General features: G+C 57.7%; 1 protein-coding gene across 5 annotated transcripts; it reads left to right on the top strand.

Annotated features, from left to right (window-relative positions):
* The first annotated feature begins 1,975 nt into the window (after positions 1 to 1,975).
* Positions 1,976 to 23,018, top strand: NR4A1 (nuclear receptor subfamily 4 group A member 1). Of its 5 annotated transcripts, none has more exons than XM_028484002.1 (7): positions 1,976 to 2,000; positions 18,035 to 18,912; positions 19,725 to 19,854; positions 20,164 to 20,315; positions 20,653 to 20,855; positions 20,942 to 21,120; positions 22,202 to 23,018. In XM_028484002.1, the coding sequence occupies exons 2-7, from the start codon at positions 18,037 to 18,039 to the stop codon at positions 22,456 to 22,458; spliced, it is 1,797 nt and encodes a 598-aa protein (XP_028339803.1). In that variant the 5' UTR covers positions 1,976 to 2,000; positions 18,035 to 18,036; the 3' UTR covers positions 22,459 to 23,018. The 5 variants fall into 5 exon arrangements, with proteins under 5 accessions (XP_028339803.1, XP_028339804.1, XP_028339806.1 ...); XM_028484003.2 differs by lacking the exon at positions 1,976 to 2,000 and adding an exon at positions 8,162 to 8,362; XM_028484005.1 differs by lacking the exon at positions 1,976 to 2,000 and adding an exon at positions 14,282 to 14,306.
* Positions 23,019 to 26,829: the final 3,811 nt, after the last annotated feature.

The following is a 26,829-nucleotide window of genomic DNA, read 5'->3' as shown; positions in this document are numbered from 1 at the left end:
CCCATTTGGAAGGAACTCCTGGGGTAGGAAGGAGAGGAGGGTGGTGAGGGAAGGAAAAAGCTAGACTCACAGCCTCCCGGCACCCCCGACCTTGCCGTTTTTGAAGACTCTGTTTCTTTATCTCCATATTGGCCTAATATTTGAATCTGGGAAAGAAATATAAAGGTTCTGAGAAGGTGATTTTGAAACAAAACAGAGATTCTTGGGATCGTTTTCAAGAAGGAGAGAAAGGGGCTTCTGAGTTGCAGCAGGAGTTCAGGACAGGTCGGGAAAGGATTTCTGGGGGTGGGCAGGGGGGTGGGGAGAGGAATGTGGCCCCTGGAATGAGGGCTGAGTGGAGGTATGGGGCCTCTTTTGGAGAGTATTGAATGCAGAAGAGATTCTTTGCTGCGTGGGGCCTGGCCTGCGTGCTGGGATTGATTAGCATGCTCATAATTTAAGGTGGCTCCAAAAATGAGTAGCGGCTGATGGCTGGGGCCGCAGAGCACAGGACTGATCCTGCCTGATGGGCGTTCCCCAAGGGCTTTGCCTGCCGGGCAACACAGGGGCAGACACCGTAACCCCAGCCCCACTGCTCTGGCCTTGGCTTGGCTTCCCTGAGCCAGCCCCTCCTAAGTGGGCTGCTGTTGGGGGAGAAGGATTTGTTTGCTCAAGACAAATACAGTTCTCCCATTTCCAAAGAGTGTTCCAGTCAGGTGGGAGAGAGAAACCTTCCAAGCACTGTCACTCCCAGGCAGGCTCTTACTGGGGAGAAGAATATGGTCAGAAGAGGGTGGGCCACTCAGGGCTTCCTAGCCACTGTGGTGTGCCTCTGTGTATTTCTTTCACTAAGCACTCCTGTGGATTGGGGAACTCAGGTTCCTAGAGGAAAGCAAGGAGGAGAAAGTAACTATGAGTAACTACTGTGTACAAGGCACCTCCACAGTTGTTCAGTTCTCCTGACTCCTGATAACTGGAAAAGGTGGATAATATTATCATCCTCATTTTGATTGAGTGATTGATTGATTGGCTGCGCTGTGTGGCATGTGGGATCTTAGTTCCCTGACCAGGGATGAAACCCGCGCTCCCTGCAGTGGAATCGCAGAGTCTTAACCCCTGGACACCAGGAAAGTTCATCATCCTCATTTTATAGGTAAGAAAACTGAGGCTCAGAGAGGTGAAGTGACTTGCCCTAGGTCACACAGTAGTATGGGAGCAGCTGCCTCTGGGAATGCTTCTCTCCAGGAGAAATTTCACCTTCCCAGAAGTCTTCTTTCTCTAAGCTGCCTTCTTGTGTGAACGCCGGACACCCTGTTGGCTGGCTCCTTGCCCTTGTGGTGGCATGTAGGCCAAGTGATGCTGGTGGGGGTGTCCAGGGCTCAGAGGGCCCCGGTCCTGGTTTCTCAAAGCAGCCTAATTGCTGTGTGACTTTGGGCCGCTGCTGAGCCTCTCTGGGCCTCACTTTTTCCACCTCTTCCTCGGGGAAGCCGCCGGGTAAATTTATTTATAAGTCAGCTCCAGGTTCGCTGCCTGGGACGATGTCAGCAAGGCCGCAGACGCCTCACCTGAAAAACAGCTCCCCCATCCAGGCCACAGGCGGGCGGATTATGTAACAGGGTGTGCGGCGAGGGTTGGGGAGGGGGGCCCGCGGGGCGGGGCCGGGCCCTCGCGGCTATTCCAGGCGCCGCTATTTTTAGCCCCATTGATGAGGCTGCGTCGGCCACGCAGCCGGGATTCCGGAGACGTCAATGGGCGCGCGTCACTGTCCCCGCCCGCCGGGGGAGGCGAGCCCGGGGCTGGGGCGGCGGCGCTGGCGGCTGCGGGGGCGGGGGGCGCGGTGCGGCGGCGCGGCGGCAGGAGCGCGAGGCGGCGGCGGCGGAACAGTGGGGCCCCTCGCGCGGCGCCCGCGACCCCCGGCCACCCGGCCATGGGCGCTCCTGCGCTGCCGAGCCGCTCCCCGCCGGCGGGAGCGCGACCCCGGAAGGCGGGGGCGGAGAGGCGAGCCAGGCAAGCAGGGCAAGGTGAGGGGGCCGGGGAGGGGGCTCCGGGGGCCCCGGGAAGGGTGGGGTCTGCACGGGTGCGTGACGGGGGTCGGGGCCGCGCCGGGAGTCCCGCTTGGAGACCGGGGGGCGTGGGGGCAGGGACTGGATTCCCGGCGGAACCGGCTAGATCCGAGTCAGCCCCCGAGTGTGGCGGCCAGCGCTTTCTCGCCCCAGCCCGCCAAGGGTGGGGTTTGGCCCGCGAGGGGCGCTGGAGGTGGCCAGGCCGGAGGAATTTCTTCCATTTCCCTACTGGCTTCCAGGAGTTAGGGAGCTCGGCTGCCAGGACAACGAGCCGGGAGGGACCAGAGTTGCCGGTGCAACCCCTTCGTGGGACTGAGCCGAGAAGCCGAGCCTGGAGAGGGTCTCGTGGAGTCAGGAGCGGACCTGGGATTAGAAATGCTGCAGAGGTGGCATCTCCAGTGGTTTTCAGTGGAGTAATAATTTGGGTTGGGGGCTAGTATTAGTGGTGTGCTGGGAAAAGGAAGGCTGGGCAGAGGTAGGTGGATTGAGAATAGTTATGCCCAAAGTGTGCTGATGTAGTAGGAGGCTTCAGTGGTGACTTCAGGCTTGGTCCTAGACCCACACCAAGTGAATTGGATGAATACTTGAAAGGGAAGCCAGCCGACTCTTTGTAGTGACCTAGAGGTGAGAGGAATGACAATGACCAATGTATAGTACGGTAAAGCCAAGATTCCAAGCGATGGCAGCCAGGCAGAAGGATGGACCAAGTCTAACAGGATGAATGAGACTGATTATGAATGTTGAGGCCTGTGCTGGAGTTAAGAAAATTAGCTGAGAGGTTCAACTCAGCAACCCAGGCCCTGGAGCTTCCCACTGGCTCTCTGGTGTTGGCTGTAAAATCGCTCTGTGCCCACTAAGCAGGTCCAAGGAGGGAAGGGGGGATGCCTGGCCCTGGGCTCCCTGGTTGGGCTCCCTGGGTTCTAATCCTAGCTTTGTCACTTCCTAGCTGTGTGACCTTGGGCAGGTTGCTTAACATTTCTGTGCCTTAGTTTCCTCCTTGTTAAAATGTTCACAATAAGAATAATGCTTTTCTCACAGTGTTGTGAGGCTAAAATGAGAACATGAGTGTAAAGTGCTTAGTGATATATTTAGCATACAGTGTTCAACAAATATTAGCTGCTGTTGTTATTGTTGATAATAGTAATACGCCCATTTCTGGGTGGGGACATTGGCCAATGCAGAGTTTATGCCATCAGGAAGCCACCAGGGCTGCAGAGGGTCTGTCATTCATGTCCTGTTGCAAGGAGTTCAGATAAGAAAAGACTCAGTTGATAGGAGGGAGGAGAAGGAGGTTTCAGGTGCATTCATGTAGGGCTGGCATCCAGGGCTGGGGGCTCTTGTGTCAGTCGTGACTCAACATAGGAGAGAACCCTTGGAGTTTGGGTCTGCCCCCAAATGGAAGGGACAGCTCCTTAGCTGCAGTGTTCTCCCTGCCTCCTTCCAAGTGACTGGCTGACCCTCCTCCTAAACCCTTCCTGATGCAGGCACGTCTGAGTCCCCCTCTCCCGCATTCCACAAATACTTACTGAGCACCTATTAGTACTGAGCTCTGGTTTGGAGAGACTGAACTCTGCAGCAATTGAGACAGACGCGTAAACAAATGCACAGCATTAGTCCTATGGCGACGATAAAAATAGGTTCATGTGGCGGGGTGTGAGTGGAGTTGAAATGGGAATGGACACCTGATTGATAAGAAGGCGCTAGCCATACAGACATTGCAGGCAGTGACTTTCCTGGCAGAGGGAACAGCCAGTGCAGAGGCTCTGAGTGGGGAAAGAAAGCCCATGGGGCTGGACACAGCAAGGAAGGGGAGCAGGAGCTGAGTACTGAAGTCTGGCCTGAGGCTCCCACTTCCTTTGGGGGGGAATCACTTTCTCCTCCTCCAAGCCCACTCAGCCCTTGGTTTGTCCTCTGCACAGTGCTGATTGAAACCGATCTTGATTTGTTCCTGCATTGTAACCTCCTGGGGCCCAGGGGTCTTGATTTGCTGCTTCTTGGATCTCCCACTGTTTGAGGCTCACTGTCTGGCTCACAGTAGGCCCTCAGTAAATGCTTGTGGAATGACTGTTGAGGATGGGATTTTGATGGGGGGCAGGAGATGGGATCAGATGCCTGCTCTAAGATGTTATGAATCACTTTCTGGGCACCAGCTGGATCCCCGACTCTGACCCCTGTTCTCAGATACAGGGTCTTCCCGGGCACGCAGGTTGGGCCTGACTGTGGTAGGAGGTGTTTGGCCCTCCCTACCCTTTGTCCTCAGCTGTGGGCTGGAAGGGAGAAAAGGGAAGGTTGGTGGGGTCAGGGATGGGGGGACTCTAGGGCATGACCGCAGACTGTTTCTGGGGTACGGGAAGATGACAGGGTCATTCTGGGAAGCAGGTGTAGGCTGTGGGCTGGGCCAGGTTTGCAGCCTGGTTTTGCCTTCTGTTTGGGTTTGGACTCCCTCCAGATGATCCAGACCACCTTCCCCTTCTTCATGCCCTGCTCCCCATTATACCCACAGGGATATCGGGGTGCTAATATTTCTGTAAGAGGAGAATCTGGGTACCTTGGGCCAGAGGAACTCCCCTAAGCCTTTGGACCCTGGGACAGAGGTTAGGAGGGTGAAGGAGTCCATCACCTACCCTCTGAGACCCCCTCCTCCTCACTCCCTCTACCTGCCACCGTGGAAGCATCTACTTCTCTTTTCCCAGATCTCATCGGCCTGAAGGGCATCCTGATAACCAGGGAAGATCACGCCTTGGCTGGTCCTGCCCTCACCTTGGGGCCCAGTCAGGAGAGGAGAGGGCTGAGTAAGGGTAGGAAAAGGGAAGGAGAGAAGTGGGGTCTGCGTTGCTCTGGCTGAATCCTTTGGCACCAGCAGGGTTGAGGGGAGAGCTTGAAGAGGCTGGAGGGGTGGCACACACAGGTGGCTCTGGAAGTAGAGGCCAGGTGCCCAGAAGTGGCTTGGAATAGGAACCAGGCTCTGGGGTTAGCTTTTATGTGTCTTCATTCAATTTCTCCTAATAATGATGGCACCTATGTGTATCCAGCACTGTTTTCAGTCCTTTACACATATGAGCTCATTTTAAGCCTGCTGGTAACTGTATGGTTGTTAATTTTAGAGATGTCAATTACAGATTCTCTTTTTTTTAAAAGATTTATTTATTTATTTATTATTTATTTTTTGGCTGCATTGGGTCTTTGTTGCTGCATGCAGGCTTTCTCTAGTCGCAGCGAGCGGGGGCTACTCTTTGTTGTGGTGCACGGGCTGCTCATTGTGGTGGCTTCTCTTGTAGCAGAGCATGGGCTCTACACGTGGACTTCAGTAGTTGCAGCATGTGGGCTCAGTAGTTGTGGCGCACGGGCTTGGTTGCTCTGCGGCATGTGGGATCTTCCCGGACCAGGGCTTGAACCCGTGTCCCCTGCATTAGCAGGTGGATTCTTAACCACTGCGCCACCAGGGAAGTCCCACAGATTCTCATTTTCACAGATGAGTAACAGAGAAGTTATGTAACTTGCCTAAGGTTACAAGTGATGGAGCCAGGATCTGAACCCAGGCAACAGGGATGCAGCATCCATGCTCTTAACCACTCTACCCCAAGCTGGACCTTCCAGTTTTGTGACCGGAATACTTTCAGAGAGAATTTCCTGAGAGTCCCCATGGCTCGGATTAGAAGGCTGGGCTGCCTCGAGATGGGGGCATGGAGTCCTTGCTCTGTGGCCTCTGAGGCTTTGGGGGCCAAGTTGGAGCCCCTTAAAGGAGAGAGGAGTATTCTGCTCTGTCCTCACAATAGCTCCCTTTTCTCTGCCTACAACATGCCCTTTTGTGCACATCAGGGAGCTGAAAGCTGGATTGAGGTACCCCCCTCCCCCCAGGAGTGGGGTGTCAGGCTGAGGAGCTGTGTCTCCAGGGCCCTGAGATGCCCCAGACACTGTCGGCAGCTCCTGGCCGCACCCCACGTTCCCAAGTGCTGTTTGCTTGCGGTGTGGGCCCCCAGCCTCTGACGCCCAGCTCACGGAGGTCTTTGGGCTGGCTTGTCCCCCTTCATGGCCCGGGTCCTGCTTCTGTTCCCACTCCTGTGTTTTCTGGCTGTGCTGTCTCCAGGGAATGGTCCTGCTGGCTGGTTTCTCCTGTCTCGCGTGGACTCTCCCTCTGTAGGCCCCCACCGTGGACAGAGGCCAGCCCCAGCCCCTCCCTGGTGTCGGCGCCTTCTGCCAGGCCCTGAAGGTCTGAGGGATGCTCGAGCGTTGTTCAATTTCCGTTGGTCCATCCAGAGTGGTGAGTGCCCTGCTGTTGCCCTTTGTACGCCCCCCCGGGGTCCTTGAGCAGGTGGGTGTGGAGCTGCCTGAAGCGGATGTGGTTTGGGGGATGGAGGGGGAAGCCCTGCAGAGATGGTAGGCGAGCTGCTGCTCAGCATGGGGAGATCTGATTTCTTCAGTGGTGGGGGTAACGTGGGGGCAGGGAAGGGGGGAAGCCTGACTTTCTTAGCTGGACAGACTGGGGGGCTCTGGGCCTGGGTGTCATGGGGTTGTCGGGGATGACAGCTGCTCCCAGGGCAGCATGTGCCTGGTTCCGGGAAGCTGATGGGGTGGGGTTGTGTAGCTCAAGGCCAGGCTGGGAGTATAGCGGGGCAGACCTGGGGGATGGGAAGCTGCCTTGTTCCTAGGGTGTAGACACTCTACCAAGGGAGTGCATGAAGGGAAACTGGGACCACCCCTTGCCTCCCTGAAAGGGTGATGACTGCCCCCTTCTGTGGTGGGCCTGTAGGTCCTGTGGGGTCCGGTATGGGGAGGTGGCTCTATGAATGGGGAGGCTCTTGCTGACCAAGGGCAGGGGCAGACCCTTCACTATGCATCCAACATCCCTGAGAGGGCAAGTCTCAGACTTGTGGCCGTGGCCAGAGAAATCCTCGGCCGTCTAGCTCCCCTCCTCTTCTTATGGATGAAGAAACTGAGTTAGAGAGGGGAAGAGGCATTCTTCAAGGTCCTGCATTGAGGACATGTAGACCCAAGCTCAGAATCCAGGTCTTCTGGATTTGGGGCAAGCCCAGTGGCCTGGTCAGCTGGTGGAGGACGCACCTTCCTTGCCTGAAGATGCCTCCAGAGAAGACCCAAGCTGATCTGTGGGTGAGGGGTGGAGTGTGGGAATGGGATTTCCACCAGGCCTTTCCTTGGGGACTTGAGATACTGGGGCGGGGTCAAGGGTACATAGTCCTGGTCACTGTGTTTACCTGAGAGAGCTGGAGCTCAGCTTGGCACCCTGGACAGGGACCCTGTTATTCCCTTCTTCCTTCCCCAGAAACGAGGGTCATCTCTGAGCCACACCCCCTTCAGGCCTTGAGCGATCCCCAGATGAAGCAGGAGCTGGCTCAGTATCCCCCCCTGGACCCCCAAACTCTGTTGCCTCTTGTGGAGTTGGTGTTCGAGGTGCAGGGAGTCCCAGAGAGGTGGCTGGGATGGGGAGGATGGGCTGCCCAGCCCTCCAAGCCTGGAGGGAAGGAGGGAAAGCCCTGGGAAGCAGGGCCTCCTGTTCCGGGGGCTGCGCTGGGTATGCTCCTGGCCTCTTGCTGGCAGCAGGCACTGTGCCACCAACCTCGGGCTGGGGCAGGGAGAGGAATTACTGTAAGTGGAAGAGGCAGGTGTCCCTGGTCAGCTGGACATCTGGACTCGGGAAGCATGTGAGTGAAGATGACAGCAGCGGCCGGGTGTCTTTCCCTCCGCTCAGCCCCCACCTCTGCCCTCAGGTCAGACGCGCCCTGCTGAGCGCCTAGCCTTCCCTCTGGGTACCCAGTGGCTCCTGGGGTCAGAATTCCTTGCGGTCAGTCCGTCGTCTGGGTGAGGGTGGGGATTGGGTGGAATTCCCATGCCAGAGGTGCTGCCAAGGCCACCGTGAGGGCTGCCAGCAGGGGCTCCATGAGTGCTAGAGCTGCTGGTCCTGTGACGTGGGCACCTGTCTGCCAGGCCCGGGCATGGGCCCAGGGTCACACTCATGCCGGGGCTCCCGTCAGCTGACTATTTTAGGCTCTTGCTGACCTGGGCCAAAGTCAGGCCTCGGCCAAGAGGGCCCTGAGGCAGCTCCCCCTGCCCCCAGAGGCCAGCTCTGGTTTCAGCTATATAAACAGAGGAGGACATGCTGGCTTGGAGGCCACTCCACGTCCTGAGTCCACTCAGCTGGTGCACAGCCTCGGTCGGCAGGACGGGCTGACTGGGCGGTCACGTCTCTTCCCGCAGGGCTTCCTGAGGCCACTGGGAAGAGTCCCCAACGAACCCCGGGATTTTCCCTTGGTGCAGTTGTCCAGGACCTCAGAGAATCAAAGCAGATCGTGTGGAGGAAGCTGGTGAGTCTTAGGAATGGGGAAACTGAGGCACAGGGGCTGGGCTGTTTGGATCTTTTTCCATTGCGACTGTCCGCATTGTGGTTTCTTTGGCCTCCAGAGGAGGAGGGGCAGAGGAGGAAGCAAGGGTGGCTGACCCTCCCAAGGAATGAGAGTAAAGGCTTGATGGCACTTGGATGATGGGAGTTGGACTTGGACCACTTTGTGGTTGAGAACCAGGAGACGAGGGAATAGGTGATGTCATCTCTCTCCTTCCTCAGATTTGCAACAGGGTCTTCCATCCTCCTGTCCTGTTGACCCGGCCTGGACAACACTGGTCTGCTCAGGCTGGGGAGGGATGCTGGAGTGAGCTGGGTGTCAGTCAGGTACCTCAGCACTTGTCCCTGAGTAGGGTCCCTGGCCCCCCAGCTGGTTGGGACTTGGGGTCTGAACTTGTGGATTGACGTCCCTGAGCCCTCGGCCCCTGCCCCGCCCTCCTTGCCTGGCTTCTCGCCTGGTTTGGTGCCTGAGAAGCAGGACTGGAGCGAGGCTTGGCAAGTCCGCCAACCGGCTTGCCACAAACACGCTCCCCGGGAGCCGGGCCAGGGGTTTGGGCCGGCGTGGAATAAGCGGAGCTCCTTACGTGGGAGGGTGTGTGCTCTCCTTCTCGGTTCTTGAAAAAATTTTTTTCCCTTTCTGAACGTGAGTCTTTAAACGAATCCAGAGCCTGTGACTAAAAATACTTTAACAATAGGAAAATGCATCAGTCTTTCCGGCTGGGCCTCGTTATCAGAGGGTTTTTATTTCGGAATTTGAAATTTTGCCCAAGGAGGCTGGGTGGAGACCTTGGGCAGGGACAGGAGAATTTGGTGGGTTGTTGATGTTGTTCAAGGTGGTGGGAGACCCCCCCTAGGGTGGGGGAGAGAAGAGCTGGCCAGGAGCTGAGCAGACTGAGGGGCATGGGAGGAGATTTTTTTTTTTTTTTGGCTGCGTTGGGTCTCCGTTGCTGCTCACGGGCTTTTCTCTAGTTGCGGCGAGCAGGGGTTACTTTTGGTTGCGGTGCACGGGCTTCTCATTGCCGTGGCTTCTCTTGTTGCGGGCTCTAGGCGCGTGGGCTTCAGTAGTTGTGGCACGTGGGCTCAGTAGTTGTGGCTTACAGGCTCTAGAGCACAGGCTCAGTAGTTGTGGCGCACGGGCTTAGTTGCTCCGCAGCATGTGGGATCTTCCCGGACCAGGGCTCGAACCCGTGTCCCCTGCGTTGGCAGGCGATTCTTAACCACTGCGTCACCAGGGAAGCCCATGGAAGGAGATATGAGGAGGCTACAAATGAGGCGTGGGTCGACTCTTCCCAGAGGAACTCCATGATCTTGTCTGTGTTTTCCAGCTCTGTCTGGATGTTCTTCCTGAAGTCTGATCGTGATCCTTTATGTTGTATGTTGATTCCTTCTGGCCTGATAGCGGGCTGGGGGTTGAGAAATCACGGGACTGAAAATGACTTCTGTGGAGAGAGGTCTGACCTGCTCAATTAACCAGCTTTCTTCAGAGTATCAATTGAGCACTTGCTGCATACAGTCTGGAATTTTCCTGGTGCTGGGTGGAGCCGCATCTCTGGGCATACTCTCATTTCCTTTCACGCAGCCCTGGAGAGGGAGAGGTGGGGATGGGGTACTATTTATCTCTGGTTCTTGAAGAAGGAGGGTGCTGGCTCCCCAGTCGAGCTGACGGCTCTGGTGTCTCCTTTCTGTGCCTGCCTCAGGATCCTGCTGCAGGTCCCTAGAGCCCCAGTCCCCAGACAGTGCTCCCGTTTCACTGTGAGCCTCCCCCTTCCGTTAGTGACTCGAATTCTAACAGCACCGGGACTAGTGATGGTGTCAGCATTGGGCAGATGAGGAAACGGGTGCCGAAGAGGGCAAGGGACTGGCCCCGGGTCACACACCAGGCTTGCTGGCTCCAGGTCAAAGATGCCTCTGAGAGTTCCTTTATCTTTTGCCTCTGTTGGGGGCTGGGGTGAGAAGTGGAGGGCAGCGGCTGACCTGCCCGTGTCCTTGGGAGCCTGTTTTCTGGGAGGTAACGACACGTGTGGTCGTGGCAGGGCCTGGACAAGGGCCAGAAGATCAGACCTGGGCCTGCCCCTACATCCCCAGTTCCCAGAGCTGTCCGTGGAAGCCCCCTGGGGCAGTAGGCAGAGCTTCCCTGCCTACCGCACAAATCCCCCTGCCTGCTGCCAGGGCAGGAAGAGGAAGTGGCCGGGTCGGGCCTGGTGATAGGTCCTGGGGCTAAGGTGGGGAAGCTGGCGGGGGGGTGGGGTGGGGGGGGGGTGGGGGGGGTGAGGCAAAGCTCACTCCCTCTGTCTACCCTGTGGGAAGGGTGTGGAGGCCCCTGGGTGAGGATGGTCTTGGTGAAAGTAAGGCAAGTTCCTGCCCTTTGCTCAGCAGGGACAGGGGCCAGCCTGAGGTGGGTGGGGCAGCATGGGAAAGGGGCTGTGCAGTTCCACTTCCTCCATCTCCTATTTACCCACCGTCTTGGCTGGGCGACGATGGTGTACTTTGGCTGCCAATTTGCGGCCTGCCCTGGGCTACTTACTGTTGAGGATGCATGAAGGGGCCTCCTGCCAAGGTGGGAGAGACAGGGCCTTGCCCTCATGTTCACACATTGGTTGTCGGGGGAGGGATGGCCTGAGCACGAGAGTCCCCGAACCCCACAAGATTTGACTAGTAGGGGCCAGGCCCGAGCTGAGTGGTTCAGAAAAAACATACTGCGAGAGGACCCCTTTCTAATGTCAGATGCTGCAGCCTCTCCTAACCCGTAGCTGTGCTCTTGAGTATGTGTTCATAGAACAAATAACATAATGAGAAACAGCCACTGTTTCTCTGTGATTTCAGTAAATTCCAGCAGCATCTGCATCCATTTGAATAAATATGTCTCTCCCATTTAGGTGTGGCTATTTTTGTAAATAAACTTGTATTTCTGAAAGTATAACGTAACATACCAAAAAGCATACAAATCATAGACATGAAATCTTAAGAGTATATAGTGTGATTACTTTTCCATACTGAACACACCCAGGTGACCATCGTTCAGACTAGGAACTGGGATGCTTCCAGTCCCCCCAAAGACGCCCTCATAGGCACTGCTGTTTTCAGTTTATAGGCCGTGTGCGTACCAGCTCTGTGGTGCACTTGTAAGAATCAAGGCTCATGGGGCCAGAAGCCACAGCTCTGGAGTTCAGAGTTGAGGGCAGTGGGTCTAGCACAGAACTGGGAGTTAGGGGAGTCTGATTCCTGGCCCCTAAGCCTCCACCTCCTCATTTATAAAATGTAGGTGGTAATTCCAAACGTAGAAGGTTAGGGAGAGGATTCAGTGGAAGAATCCATATGATGTGCCCTAAGCCGAGGTCTGACCCTTCATTGGTATTCCTCACTCCCCCTACCCCCAAACCCTCCAGTGAGAAGGTACTTATTATTAAGAGTTAGGCTGGTCCAGGAGGGTGTTATGAGCTGAAGTCTTAGAGGATCAGTAGGATTAGAATAGAAGGAAGAGGAACAATGTGCCCAATGGGTGGTGGGAAGGTTTAGCCCAAGGTCTTTATATTGGGGCAGCGGGGAGCCTGGGGGTGGTGAGGGTAGATTAGTGGGCTCTGCTGCGCTGTGCGAGCCTGACCTTGGGCAGCTGTCTCGTCTCCAGCACAGCATCTTTCCCTGCCCTTCCTGTGTTATCATGGCCCTGCCTTACCTTCTGGTCCTCACCTCTAGTTTTGGATACCTCTGCCATCATTACCTGTCTCTTTCCAACCCTCACCCACCCCACAATGAGCTGTTCACTCTGACCTTGCTCTTAAGGGTTGGGCTTAGTTGGGTCCCTTGGAGTCTCTGTCCAGCCTTCGACCAGCTTATGCTCTAGGTCTCCCAAAGTCTGCATCAGTTATGCCTTTTCAAGAGTCCCACCTTGGCCAGATTCCACCTCAGAGCCCCAGGCCACCCTCCCTGGAGGGCATCTGGCCAGCAGGGATGAAGCCTGAGGTCCCCAAGCCCCTCTCGCCTCTCCCCCACTCAGTCTTAGGCTAGGTGCTCCCTGGGTGTGTTCCTACAGAGGGTCTGCCTTTTTCTCCTAATTTACTTATTTTCAGAGTGTAGTGTGTTCCAAGCCCCCAGCATCCCCCACCTCCACAAGCATGGCCAGGTGGCAGCTGCTGGTGTCTCTTCCACCCTCTGCCTTTGGGGCAGCAAGACTGCAGCCTCCAAACCTGCAATCTCCCACAGAGATGGGGCCTGGGCTGCAGGCACAAATCTGGAGGCTGGATGCTGAGATGTGGAGATTTAGACTGGGAACCTGGACAGCTCCTCACCACACTTGAGTTCCCTGGGGCTCCTGGGTGGGCCTCCCCATGGGAAGGTAGGGGATGGTCTGTGTTGCTCTTTACAGATGGACAGTGTTGGGGAAAAAAAAGGGGGTGCTAGGGCTCAAGGCTAGGTCAGCTTTCAAAGAGCCATTAAGGCTGCAGCTAATATACTTTTTCTTTTTTCTTTTTTTCTTTTGCTGATGAGTTTTGGAGGAAAGAACATTGACCGGGGAAGAACATTGGCCTGGCTAATCATCTCTTGCTAACATATTAGAATTGTTTTTGAGGAAGGCCCTGCTGGGCTGGGGGGGGCTAGGTGGGGAAACCAGCCCCGTGACCCAGCTGGGTTAGTTTCACCAGCCCGGACTTGCTTGTGCTTCTGGGCAAGGTGCAGCTCTTCTGGGAGCCCTTGGGTCCTAATCTGCAAAATGGGAAGACATGAATTATATTAGTGGTTTCAAACCAGTTTTAAGCGGTGGAATCCTTTTTATTCAAGTAATATCTTCTGCAAAAGCCCAAGACAAAGAAAAACAAAACTTTGGCTAAACATCATCCTGCCCACACTTCACCTTCACGCAGGTGGCTGTGAAGCGTCTTTGGAAGATGTTTTAGCAAAGGCCAGAGCTCTCCGAAGACTGGTCCGTGTTGAGACTGTGTACTGCAATGGGGGAGCTATGCTAGGTTCTGACCGGATCACCGAATGATGCTGGTGTTACATGAAGACTGCTCCATCCGTGGTGGACAGTAGGGTTTGGAAGGAGGAGGCAAGCTGATGAAGGGGCAGTTTCTTAATGGATGTGGGCAAGGAGAAGGGGAAGTCGCTGGCTCTGTCAGCTGGTCTGCTGCCTTCAGGCACCAGTGAGGCATGGGCTCTGGCTGGCAGTAGGAACGGAGGATCCAAGAGAAGTTCCAAAATAGAATTTCAGGGAAAAGTGAAAAGTAGCATGTGGGGCATCAGGAGCAGAGATGGGTGGCAGGCAGGGAGTGCAGAGACGGCAAGCTCTGTCTAGAACGGGTGACGTTTGAGGTGCTGGTGGGACCTTTGAGTGGGCAGAAGTGGGGGCTGGAGAGCAGGGTGTGGGAAACCTGAGATGGAGGTGAGAGTGGAAGTGCCTCAAGGGTAGAGGAAAGTGCTGCTGGGTGACCAGGGGAGGCCAGAGTGGGGTCCGTGGGCGCAAGCTCAGTGTTGAGAGGGGAGAGGGGGAAGGGTGTGGGGAGGGCTCTCTTCTTCTAAATACTGGCCTTTTCTCCCTTCCTCTACCACCTAGCAGGCGAGGGCTCCCGGGAAGGCTGCAGGTGGGAACTCCTTGATCATGGACAGCGGAGGGTGTGAAGGGATCCCCTAGAGATGTAGTCAGGTTCCACCCCAGTGTGCCACCACCTTGCTCTGTGACCTTGAGCAAGTGCCATTATTTTTCTGAGCCTGTTTATTTATAAAATGGGGAAGAGTCGGCACAGATTCGAAAAGATTTCTCAGGCTCCACCCGGTTCTGAAATTCTGTAATTTCCCAACTAGAGTGCTTTCACCCTGTCAGGGACTGGGGAGGGTAGTGGTGAGAAATCAACTTCAGCTGTGAAGCACAGCCCGTTGGCCTGTCTTGGGCTTGGCGAATCCCTGCCCTCCGGAAGGTACTTTGCATGAGAAACTGGGGGGAGGGAGTAAGCGCGCGCGCGCGCGGTGGGGGTAGTGTGGTGTCTGACGTCCCTGGGCAACCTCTCAGCCCGAGACCCCGCTAGGGAAGAAGGGTCAAGTGCAGTGGCAGCGCCTTGGGCTGAGGTGGGGGGCGCAGGTTCCCCGGGGTGCGTCCCTGAGTTGCCCGCCCCAGCCCTAGGCCTTCCCCGGGCCGCACAGGAGGGCAGTGGGCACCCCGGGCCCGCAGGAAGGGCTGGGGAGGGTGCAAAAGCGGAGCCGGGCGCGGTCGTGGCTCCCGGGAGCAGCCGGAGGGTGAGGAGCTCCTCGTCCGGGGAAGCCCCGCAGCCACGGCGCTAGAGCACCCTTTTCTCGGGCTCTGGCCCTCGGGCTGCTTATTTCGGCTCCAGGAGCCCCGGGCCGGTGCTGGGTCCGGCCGGAGGAGCCTCGCGAGTCCGCGAGCTGCTATTTTTAGCTGGCGCAGAGGGCGAGAGGGGACTATTTATAGATCAAACAATCCGCGCTCCCTGCGTCAATGGAACCCCGCGTGCGTCACGCGCGCAGACATTCCAGGCCCCCCCTCTCGCCCCGCCCCCTCGGGCTCCCCGTCCCCGTGCCTCCCCCTGGCCGCCTCCCGCCGGAACCGCGCCGCCCCCCGCGCCCTTGTATGGCCAAAGCTCGCCGGGCCGCGTGCGTCAGTGGCGCCCCCGCCCCTCCCCGTGCGTCACGGAGCGCTTAAGAGCAGGGCCCGGCGCGGCCGGGAGTCCCAGTGGTGGAGGCTGCGAAAGTTGGGGGAGTGTGCAGGACCGCGGGAGCGCACGCGGGACCGGGCTGCGACTTGGGGCGCCGGTCCTGGGCAGGGGGAGCAGGAGCCAGCCGGGTAGGTGACCCCCGGGAAGCGTGCATCTCCACAGAGCTCTGTTTTGGGTTGGGGGGGGGTTGCTGCATGAAGGAGATGGGTGTTCGAGCGGGCAGAAAGGGTGTTTTAGGGTCAGCATGAAGGAGGGCGGGGGTAGGATGCAGCTCTGGCGTTGGGGGTTAGCGGTTGGAACGGGATGAGGACTCAGATCGGACTGGAGTTTACTGAGCGCTGTGTGTGTGTGTGTCTGTGTGTGTGTGTCTGTGTGTGTGTGTCTGTGTGTGTCGGGGGCGGGGGGGATGTCTGTGCAAGGTGGAAGCCACAGAGGGTTAGGTTGGCGCCAGCAATGGGGACCTGTTCAGTAGGGGACTGGCTAGAGTTCAGTCTCCCAGGATCCTTTAGTGGGCACAGGGCGCCTGGGACTTAGTTGCTGGTTGGGGTCTCAGTACGGTGTGCGTGGGGGAGAAGGTGCACAGAGCTTGGGCTGCTGGGATGTATCTGACTCCTACCAGGATTGAATTTCCAAAAGGGTCTCCTTCCCAGCTTGTCAGCTCGCCCCCCAGCCGTGAGTTGTTAGTTGTTTTCTTAACACTTTAGAAGCTGTGGCTTAGTTTGTGGTGATCCCCAGCTGGAAGTTTCTGCCTGAATTATCTTAGGAGAGGTCTAGGTTGTTGAGGTCAGCATTGGCTGAACTGTGCAGGGGGTGCTGCTGTGTGTTGGAATAAAGGAGTCTTCTCACCGGTAGGAGCAGGATCTCTGGAAGCGTAGGGAAGATTGTTTTTACTGTAGCTTGGATCTGTGTCTGTCTGTGTGTGTGTGTGAGAGAAAGAGACGGAGGGAGGGAGGGAGAGAGGTGAAAAGCGTCATCCTTCGGGATCCTTGGTAGGCAGTTGCTAATGTTGCAGTCTCTGGTGTGGTACCACCTAGAGGATACCACCCCCGCCCCACTCCCGCCTCAGTCTCTGTTGGATCATACAGGTAGGGTGCAGCCTGAGGCTTGTTTAGCACAACAGGTGCAAACCACATTGTTGCCAGGACCCGCCTGAAGCTGGATTCTCCTTGCTCCCTCCTTCCACCCCGCCTCTTCCTTCTCCCTGTGCTTCCGGCCAAAGGCTAGATGTAGGTCCATATCTTGTGTCATTAAGTACCTGCATGAAGGCTGGAGTGGGGGTAGTTTGGTGGGGATTGATCCGGATGTGGGACGTCCACGTGGAGAAACGGGATTTGAATAAGGCTGGAACACCCAGCCCAACCCTGTGTAGCTGCTGCCTCTTTTCCTCCACCCAAACCCATCCCTGCCCAGGCTGTTGTAGCGCAGGTAGACGTGGCCACCCTTATCTCTTGCAGGTGCTCGGTGCCTCTGGACGGGTGCCACTGGGTGGGTGGGGCCAGAGTTTCTGGGGGCTCTGTTGTCTGGGTTGGTTGTGGGAGTGTCAGGTCAGGGGTGGAGCTGCCCTGTCCAGGGCTCAAGGAGGTGGGAGAAAGGCTAGAACCAGAGGACTCCCTGGGCTCTTGGCCAGGAGGTGATGCCAGCCTTTGCCCCCTCCTGCTGTCCCCCTTGATTATGGCACTCTTTGTTTCAGCTTGCTTTCTCACCCAGCCTCTCTCCCTGACTGATGAGGCCAGGGTCACGGAGACCCCCCAAGCCAGGAGGTGGGATGGGGAACTGTCCCGGAGCCTCCTCTGTGTTAGTTTTTGACTTGTCTGCAAACTTAGGGATCCCCCCTGAATGATGCTCTCTCTGCTCCTTCAGGCTCCTCAGGTTTGGGGCAGGGTGTAACCCCCTTTGCCTGAGCCCCTGGTTTCTTCAGGGCACAGAACTCTTTAGTGGAGGGACCCAGGCTTCCATCACTCACCAGCAGGCTCCTCCTCTTCCCTGCATAGCCACCTCAAGTCTCCTGGACTCTGAGTGCTCTCATAAAAATAACAGGGGAAAATGCTTTGGGGATAGCAGAGGAATTCCTCTTCAGGACTTCTCCTGGAAGTCCAGGGGCTGCTTTCTCCCTCATGCTCCCCCTTCCAGCATACGGCCTTTAAAGGTCTGGAGCCAGGTTACCTGATCCCTTGGGGAGCTGGGGACTGGGTAAGGAGGCTGGGCTCCCTTTCTCTTTGCTTCTGGGAGCATCCCAGGCAGTGTAGAGTGGGTGCCTGTCCCAGATGGCAGGACTGGGGTGCGCGTGGGATCTGCAGCCTTTGCTCAGTACGTAGGGTGGGGACGGGGTTGGGGGGTGGAGGGGCACAGGCTCACTGCTGCTTAGGCTGCTTTCGTAGGCAGCTGGGCCTTCACTCCCAGCTCCTCTTCCATTTGCAGGATGTCCTTCAGCCCAGACACTGGCACTGTGTGGGGAGGAGGAGAGGGGGTTTTGGAGAGGCCGGGCCATGCCTGGGAATATTCCCAGAAGTGCCAGGTTGGAGGAACAGCATATCTGCTCCCGGGACTGGGCTCAGGCTTTGCCTGGCTGCCTCTCCCACCCACCCTTCTCCCAGCCCCCACCCATGCCTTACCCAGTGAGGGAGGGGCAGGGGGCTGGAGGAACACAGCTTTCCCCTGTTCCAGCAGAGAAATGCTGGCTGGATGCCTTCCCTAGGGTTCCCAGGCTGCCTGGGGTGTGGCTGGCCTTCCGACTTGAGCCCACTCTTGCTGGGCCATTGCCCAGGGGCTTTGTGACATGGAGGTCGAGATGGTGCTCTGGCCGGGAGCCAGGATTCCTGGGTTCTGTGGTGGGCTGTGGCCCTAACGCCTCGTGTCCCATGGCTGGCTGGGATTCCTGCCACCTGGCAGCTCAGGGGCCTATGCTTAGAGGTCAGGCCTCAGGCTTCTCTCACTGACTCCCCCCCTCCCCACTCTTTGGTCTCTTCCTTCTCCAGAGATGCCCTGTGTCCAAGCCCAGTATGGGACACCAGCACCAAGCCCAGGACCCCGTGACCACCTGACAAGCGACCCCCTGACCCCCGAGCTCAGCAAGCCCACCATGGACCTGGCCAGCCCTGAGGCGGCCCCCACTGTCCCCACTGCCTTGCCCAGCTTCAGCACCTTCATGGACGGCTACACAGGGGAGTTTGACACCTTCCTCTACCAGCTGCCGGGAACAGCCCAGCCGTGCTCCTCGGCCTCCTCCTCAGCCTCCTCCACATCCTCATCGTCAGCCACCTCCCCTGCCTCTGCTTCGTTCAAGTTTGAGGACTTCCAGGTGTACGGCTGCTACCCCGGCACCCTGAGCGGCCCTCTCGATGAGACCCTGTCCTCCAGCGGCTCTGACTACTATGGCAGTCCCTGCTCAGCCCCATCACCGTCCACGCCCAGCTTCCAGCCGCCCCAGCTCTCTCCCTGGGACGGCTCCTTCGGCCCCTTCTCGCCCAGCCAGACTTACGAAGGCATGCGGGCATGGACAGAGCAGCTGCCCAAGGCTTCTGGGCCCTCCCAGCCGCTGACCTTCTTTTCCTTCAGCCCTCCCACCGGCCCCAGTCCCAGCCTGGCCCAAAGCCCCCTGAAGCTGTTCCCCTCGCAGGCTGCCCACCAGCTGGGGGAGGGAGAGAGCTATCCCATGCCAACAGCGTTCCCAGGCCTGGTGCCTGCTTCTTCACACCTTGATGGCTTGGGGATGGTGGATGCATCCGTGACCTCAGCCAAGGCCCGGAGTGGGGCTCCGGGTGGAACTGAGGGCCGCTGTGCTGTGTGTGGGGACAACGCCTCTTGCCAGCATTATGGTGTCCGCACCTGCGAGGGCTGCAAGGGCTTCTTCAAGGTACTGGGCTGCCCGGGGGGTAGCTTTTTATGAGAGGTGGGACAGGCTGCTCTCTCACCCCAGCGGGGTCTGTGGTGGCTTCCCTTGGGTTCTCCTCCCAACAAGTTCTGCTCTTTAAGAAGAGGGCAGGCCTGCCAGGTGGGCCACTGTCCTGGGAGCAGGGAGCTGGGACCTTTTCATGCTGAGACTGGGGCTGTAGAGATATGGAGGGAAGGGTGAGAGCTGGGCAGAGGGTGCGGGCTGCAGGGGTACCCACGAGGGTAAGTTCAGTGGCCAGCCTCTAGCTTTCCTCTGCCTGGCCTCCCCCCACTCAAGGTCCTGGTGGGAAGGGGGGCCCCAGGCACTCGTGTTCCTGGCACAAGATGAAAGGATCTGAGAAGAGGGCTTGGTGCTTGAGGGCTGGGGGCGGACTTGGGAACAGGCTGTGTGTTTGTCCCAGTGCTGGGTGCCTGCTTCGCTTCCCGTCCCCACCCCCAGCCCCTCCTCAGCCCTCTCGTGTCTGCCCCAGGGAAGGGTCAGGCGGACGCAGGCATGTTAAGAAGTACCGGCTGCTGGGGAGCCCCGAGCCCCTAATCTTGTGTCCTGAGGGTGAGGCCGAACCCTCCCCCAGTGTCCCCAAGACTTTTCTCTTCCTTCCCCCACCCATCCATCTCTCCCTCCCCTGCCACCCAAATGTTAGAAAAATAGCTGTGAACAGAGAGAGCTTTTGTCTGTGATGGCAGTAGGATCTGGACGCTTCCCTCCCCTGGGCTCCCCCCATCCCCACACTCTGACAGCCTGTGTTCCGTGTTGCCCCCCCCCCCCCCACCCAGCGCACAGTGCAGAAAAATGCCAAGTACATCTGCCTGGCTAACAAGGACTGCCCTGTGGACAAGAGACGGCGAAACCGCTGCCAGTTCTGTCGCTTCCAGAAGTGCCTGGCTGTGGGCATGGTGAAGGAAGGTGGGTGGCTGGCACAGGCCCAGTGGGACAGAGGTGGGCCTGAGTGGGGTGGGGCCGGCGGAGTCCCCCAGACATTTGTTCTGGTGGGCCGCAGGGGAGGGCATGCCTGGGCCCTGCTTCCTCCCTGACCTCTGGTCCACCTGCCTGCCTTGTGGTGGGGGAGGTCCCTGCAGAGTCCCCCCTGGGTCTCGGAGGCTCTAGGTCCTTCGACTTGGGGTTGCTGCCCAGCACTGCTGTGCACGGCTTGGGCTGAGAGTCCCTTCCCTGGGTCCCTTCCTCCCTTGCTCACCCTTGCCCATTTCTCTGCAGTTGTCCGGACAGACAGCCTGAAGGGGCGGCGGGGTCGGCTCCCTTCAAAGCCCAAGCAGCCCCCGGATGCCTCCCCTGCGAATCTCCTCACCTCCCTGGTCCGGGCACACCTGGACTCAGGGCCCAGCACTTCCAAACTGGACTACTCCAAGGTGAGGCCCCACCCACCCCGCATTCAGCGCTTTCCTGCACATTAGAAAAGCCCCCCTAACCCCCAGTTCCACAAATTGAAAAGAGAGGAGGCCCCTTCAGGCTGACCAGGTGGGAAAATGTACCCCTTTGGGCAGTGGCCAATTAGAAAAACGTGCTCCTTCCAGCAGCCGTGGCCCTGGGTTAATATGTGAAAGTTGGCAAGCAAGTGTGGGCGGAATCTCAGCTCCACTCTCACCCCCGGGATCTGGCATCCGAGGGAGGGCACGACATGGCTGTACATGGCGGCCTTGGTGCGGGGCTTTTCCCGGGGTCTGACCCCGCCAGGCCGCTTCCTAGTTCCAGGAGCTGGTGCTGCCCCACTTCGGGAAGGAGGATGCCGGGGACGTGCAGCAGTTCTACGACCTGCTTTCGGGTTCCCTGGAGGTTATCCGCAAGTGGGCTGAGAAGATCCCCGGCTTTGCCGAGCTGTCCCCCGGGGACCAGGACTTGCTGCTGGAGTCGGCCTTCCTGGAGCTCTTCATCCTCCGCCTGGCCTACCGGTGAGCTTCCAGCTGTTTGCTCACCCCTCACCCTGCCGCCCTGCCCTCAAGCCTCTCTGACTAGTGTCTGCGTCCCTGCCCACCAGGTCTAAGCCGGCTGAGGGGAAGCTCATCTTCTGCTCGGGCCTGGTGCTGCACCGGCTGCAGTGTGCCCGCGGCTTCGGGGACTGGATCGACAGCATCCTGGCCTTCTCTCGCTCCCTGCACAGCTTGGTCGTCGACGTCCCTGCCTTTGCCTGCCTCTCTGCGCTCGTCCTCATCACAGGTGGGTGGCTAGTTCCAGACACCTGGGGAGACGGGGAGGGCTTGGGGGCCTGGCTCCGGATGGGCGGGCGTCTGGCGCTTCCTGGGCCCCCACCTTGTGGAGCGAGGGTGATTAGATGCAGAGAGGGGTAAGCATGGCTCAGGGCAACACAGCTGGCAGGTGGCAGAGCCAGGGTTCAGGCCCAGCTGTGGCTGACTGCAAACCGAGCCAGCCTGTGAGTTATCCCAGAGGACCGAAGGTCCTGATCATGTAGGTGTCATGTGTGGCCTAAAGTTTGGGTTTGTTTTTAAAATCTTAATCGTGTTGCACACAGGAAGTTTTTACAAATGGAGCATGTACACATAAACAGCACCTAGATCAAGAAACAGACATGACCGGGACCCCACAACCCCTCCTTGTGCCCCCTTGCAGTCATCAGTTCCCCCAAAGGTGGCTGCCACCCCGACTGCTAACAGCACAGATTAGCTGTGCTTTTTGTATACTTTATGTAAATATAATTATGCAGGATGGAGTTTTTGGCATTAAATGCGGAGGTTTGCGGGTCTCTTTATTTTTTAAAGCACCAGAATCTGCCCCCACCTCTTTTTCACTTAATTTTTTTAACTGAAATTTCACGAAGCTACATAGGGCAAAAAACTGTAGGACAAAATCTGAGGCACTCTAGGCTGCAGAGAGAGTGTGGTGGGTTTTGAGGCCTGCTTTCCCTGGAGGTGGCCTCTGAAACACTGCTGCTCAAACCCAGGGTTTCTCACAAACAGTCTGGGGGGAAAAAAACCAAAAAGCAACACTGGCCTCATCAGAAAACCTGCGTAGGGTTTTATTTCCTTTTTGCGACCTTAGGCAAGTCATTTAACCTCTCTGGGCCTCACTTTGTCACTTGGAAGATGAGGGTGATGAGTGTTGCTGCCTTGCTAGGCTTCTGCTGGGGCTCAGAAATGGGCTCCTGTGCTTTTGCACAGTGCAGAGGGCTGTGGGGCCTGGTCACTGGCGGCCGTTCTAGAGACCTGAGAGAGGCCGGGTCTGCAGGGGAGAGGGGCGTCTGCTCCTCAGCTGTGCAGCTAATCCTGCACCTTCCCCGCAGACCGGCACGGGCTGCAGGAGCCTTGCAGGGTAGAGGAGCTGCAGAACCGCATCGCCAGCTGCCTGAAGGAGCACATCTCGGCCGAGGCAGGAGAGCCTCAGCCGGCCAGCTGCCTGTCGCGCCTGCTGGGCAAGCTGCCCGAGCTGCGGACCCTGTGCACCCAGGGCCTGCAGCGCATCTTCTACCTCAAGCTGGAGGACTTGGTGCCCCCTCCGCCCATCGTCGAGAAGATCTTTATGGACACGCTGCCCTTCTGACCCCAGCCCGGGAACACACGTGCACTCTGTGCGCACGCTTATACGCCACCCCACGTGCCTTTAGCCCACGGCCCACGGACCCCTGGAGCACCACCCCTCAGCCTGGGCCTGAGCTGCAGACTGGCCGCCCCTCCCCGCCACCTGCTCTGGGAGGTCGGCAGGGAGTTCATGCCCTGGGGGAGGGGGATGCATTCACAGGGGTGACCCGTACTATTTGTCTTACCCCCCAGCCCAGCCCTGGTCTTCATGTTTTTGTAAGATAAAACCGTTTTTAACACACACGCCGCCATGCTGTAAATAAGCCGAATGCTGCTGTAAATACAGGAAGGAAGAGGTTGAGGTGGGAGTGGGGTTTGGGAGGGAGGGACGGGCCCCCACCAGCCTCCTCCTACTTGCTGTCTCTTCCCGCCCTCCTTCCACGTGTACATAGACTCACTCTAGGAGGAAGACAAGTGACAGATTCTGACATTTATATTTGTGTATTTTCCTGGATTTATAGTATGTGACTTTTCTGATTAATATATTTAATATATTGAATAAAAAATAGACATGTAGCTGAAGCTAGGATCCTGTCTCTCTCTGACACCCTCCCCCCATACCACCCATCCCCAAAATGGCATGAGAGGCAGGGGTGGCACCCATAAATCTTGGATGTGACCAACCTGAGCTTACTGGCCTCAGTTTACTCATTTGTAAAAGGTGGAAATAATCGCAGCTGCTTCATGGGGTTGTTACGCAAAGCACTGAGACTAGTTTCGGACACGGAGAAAGCCTCTGGGAAACAGGCCTGGCCCGTGGATGGGGCCTGCACCTGGAGGCTGATTCATCCAGGGATAAGAGCACCGGCTTTGGCTGTAAGTTCCTAACCTGGGGTGATGGCCTCTGATTCGGCTTCCACATCTGTAACACAGGGAGGAGGGCATTCCCCACCTCACCTGGCTGCTGGGATTGCGGGAGTGTGGATGTGGTGCTCACCATAGGGCTGGGTACAAGGCAGCTCAGGATGGTGATAGCGGCTGTCATTACTCAGTATAAGTTTTTTTCCCATCCCCATTTTCAATATTTCTCCCCACGCGTCTAGCACCCTCTTGGCAAGGAAACCGTTCTGAGGTCCCTACCTGTGCCCAAATACCCCCACGTAGGTTCTCCATCCCCCAAGCCCATCAGATGCTTAGCTGGCTTAAAATGAAAATTCCTAGGGACTTCCCTGGTGGCGCAGTGGTTAAGAATCTGCCTGCCAACGCAGGGGACACGGGTTCGATCCCTGGTTGGGGAAGATCCCACATGCCGTGGAGCAACTAAGCCCGTGTGCCACGACTACTGAGCCCGCGTGCCACAACTACTGAGCCCACGTGCCACAACTACCGAAGCCCGCGCGCCTAGAGCCCGTGCTCCGCAACAAGAGAAGCCACCACAACGAGAAGCCCGCGCACTGCAACGAAGAGTAGCCCCCACTTGCCGCAACTAGAGAAAGTCTGCATGCAGCAGCAAAGACCCAATGCAACCAAAAATAAATAAAATTGATTCTTAAAAAAACCCAAATTCCTAGGCTCTACCCCAAAGACTCGGATTTGACGGGGTGGGGCTCATGGAGCTCTACTTTTACCCAGCACCCAGGTGTCTGTGAGGCGGGAGGCCTGGAGGCCACTCTTCGAGAAACATGAACGTAGCCTGACCCTAACACGAGGCCCAAGGTAGCCACGCGGGGTCCGGTCCCTTTCCCTGCTCTCAGTGCCCTTCCAGCCTCATGACCCTGGAGGGCCCTTGGCCCAGGACCCCTGAACCTCTGCCTCCACAGCCCCTAGGAACTGGCTGGATGAGGGCAGCCCCTGCTGGATGGAAGTCGAACAAAATAGGGCTCTGCTCTGCAGTAGGACCGAATCAAGGGCCTTCCCTGGTGCTCCAGCCCCAGTCTGCAGTTTCCCCAAGGAGTCCCCAGCCACCTGCCCTCGCTCAGGTTCTGTTCTGAAGGGTGCGTGTGGGGTGGGCTGGGGAGTCCTGGGCCCTGTGCATGATGACTGCCACGGCCAGCAGTGTGTGGACTTCCAAGCGTGCATCCCTGGCACCCCCGCCAGAGCTCGTGAGTGAGCCTGTGTCACAGCACCAGCACCTGGCAAGGCGGGGCTAGGGGTGGGGCGGTTGGGAGATCTGCTTCTGTTCTCAGCCCTGCCCCCAGCTCCGCGCTGCTCTCTGAGAAGCCCCTCTTCCTCACTTAGCCTTGGTTTCCCGTCTGTTCCACGCAGAGGTGAGTCTGGTGGTAGTACTCTGGTTAGGAGCAGAGCTTGCTGGGAAGTCGCCCACCAGCTGTGGCTGGGCTGAGTCCCTCTCCCTTTGAATCACTCTTTGGCGAAGACAGATGTGGAGCACAGGGCAGGCCCCTGGGGAAGGCAAAAGGTGTTTGAGGAGGGGCCAGGGGTCGGGAATGGGCCGGGGCAGTGGAGAATCTTGGTCCCTATAGATATCTAGGCCCCATAGCGATGACAGTAGCTACCACATCTTATGCTTTATCATCCACCAAGTTCTTTTCATATGATATTTGTTATTTCTAGCCCTTGGTACCACACTGTAAGGAAAGCGTGCAGCACAGCAGAGGGGTAAAGAGAGAGGACTCCAGAACCAGACTACCTGGCTTTAAATCTTGGCTCCAGCTCTTCCTAGCTGTGCAATTTTGGGCAAGTCACTTTACCTTTCTGTGCCTCAGTGTTTTCATCTATAAATGGGGAAATTAGTTGAACCTATTTCACAAAGTTGCTAATAGTGATTACATGAATGAATGTATACAGAGTGTTTCCAACAGTGCCTGCCATGTAGCAGGCACCCAATAAATAATAGCTATCGTTTTTACCAAAGAGGAGCATTCATTTCAGAGGAAAGGAAATGACTTTCCCAAGGTCACTTGACTTCTAAGTGGCTGAGCTGCATGGGTCTAACTACTTAACCACTAGGTCTCCCTGTCCTTGTAAATGAAAGAAGCTCCATGGATGGTGGCTCCTTTCCAGGACTCTGGCGATTGGGGTACAGGGTCGGGGGCTGATTTCTCCAGCCCTGCCCTCCCCTTCCCTGCCCTGCCCCGCCCTGCCCCACCCAAGGGCTGGAGCCTGCAGGCAGGCCTTTTCTTTCCAACCAGCAACTGGAAGAACTGGCCTCTGAGTCTTGCTAGGGGCCAGGAGGGCGAACAAGGGGGCATTGAGCCTGGTGGGGCCTCACAATGGCCGCTCTGTCCCTGCGGCCCGGGGGCTGGGCCGTTTCCGTCCGGGACAATAGTCAAAAGGCAGTGACGCCGGCAGGGCCTGGAATCCCAGGCGGGATTTTCCAAGGTCTCAAATCCCGCTGTTTGTCCTCACAGGAGACCCAGGAAGCCTACCTCCCTGTCTCCCCACACCCCACCCACGCAGGGCCCTGTGCCCAGAGGCCCTGGCCCCCTCCCCAGTCTGGAGGTGGCTCGGTGACTGGGGCCATAGCTCTGAGGTCTAGGCCCTGAGCAGGGACCGATGGCCCTTCACTGGGGCCTGGGATGGGGGAAGCTGTGCTACACCTGGACGTGGTTATGGAGCTAGGCAGTGAGGGTTGGCCTCAAGGAAGTAGAGAAGCTTCTGAAGGTCACAGGCAACCAGCCGGTAGTTGAGCTGTATGATACCGCATGGTTGCTCTGAGTGTCCATGCGCCGGGCTGGGTGGTAGCCGGCTCTGTGGCTGCAGAGGGAAGTCTGTGAGAGCCTGGCAGAGGTGGGGGGCTGCTGTGTGGTGGCTGGACAGTCCGCAGGTCTAAGGATGTCCTTCCGTGGCCGTGAGGCAGCTGTGTTGGGCCTGTTCTGGTTGAGGGGCAGTGCTGGGTCCCCTCACGTGAGAGCTGGGTCTGAGGATTCTCAGTATGTTTTAGCTTAAATCTGGACGAGCCCCAGCCCCGCCGAGCCCCTGCCTTTAGCAGTGACCCCGGGGCTGCTGGGCCTTCTCAGAACATGAGGCTGAAGGGATGCGCCTCCGTCCGTCCGCCATGCCTCCCTGTCCGGGCCTGGCCTTGCAGCCCCACAGCTCAGCCGGCCGCTGCTCTGCTCTCCCTGGAGTCCCAAACCGCAGCTCCTCCCTGCTGCAGGCTCAGGCCGATGCCAGCCCTGCCCCGGCCCCCGGGCTGGGGGCTGTTTGGGTAAGGCCTAGGCTGCCTAGTGGGACTTGGAAACGTCCAGCCCCCTGTGGGAAGGGCAGGAAGGAGCGCAAGGCTGAGGAAACCCCCCTCCACCCCCTCAATATCCCCTTCCCCACACAGCCGGGGACATTCTGAGGGCGGGAGGCACATTCCAGGGTCCCCAGCTGGACTCTGAGGGCTCTGGGGCCCTGGAGGCTCTGGCCTTGGCGTCTGCCTCCCGTCCCCCAC

Source organism: Physeter macrocephalus, unplaced genomic scaffold (assembly GCF_002837175.3).
Source record: "Physeter macrocephalus isolate SW-GA unplaced genomic scaffold, ASM283717v5 random_95, whole genome shotgun sequence".
NCBI lineage: Eukaryota > Metazoa > Chordata > Mammalia > Artiodactyla > Physeteridae > Physeter > Physeter macrocephalus.
The sequence above is the reverse complement of the archived record's forward strand: the minus strand, read 5'-3'. Positions and strand labels throughout refer to the sequence as shown.

Coding starts and splice junctions, on each gene's coding strand:
- NR4A1 (XM_028484002.1), top strand. CDS start 18,037: ATGCCCTGTGTCCAAGCCCAGTATGGGACACCAGCACCAAGCCCAGGA. Junction 19,855..20,163: donor TGTGGGCATGGTGAAGGAAG/GTGGGTGGCTGG, acceptor ATTTCTCTGCAG/TTGTCCGGACAGACAGCCTG. Junction 20,856..20,941: donor ATCCTCCGCCTGGCCTACCG/GTGAGCTTCCAG, acceptor CCTGCCCACCAG/GTCTAAGCCGGCTGAGGGGA.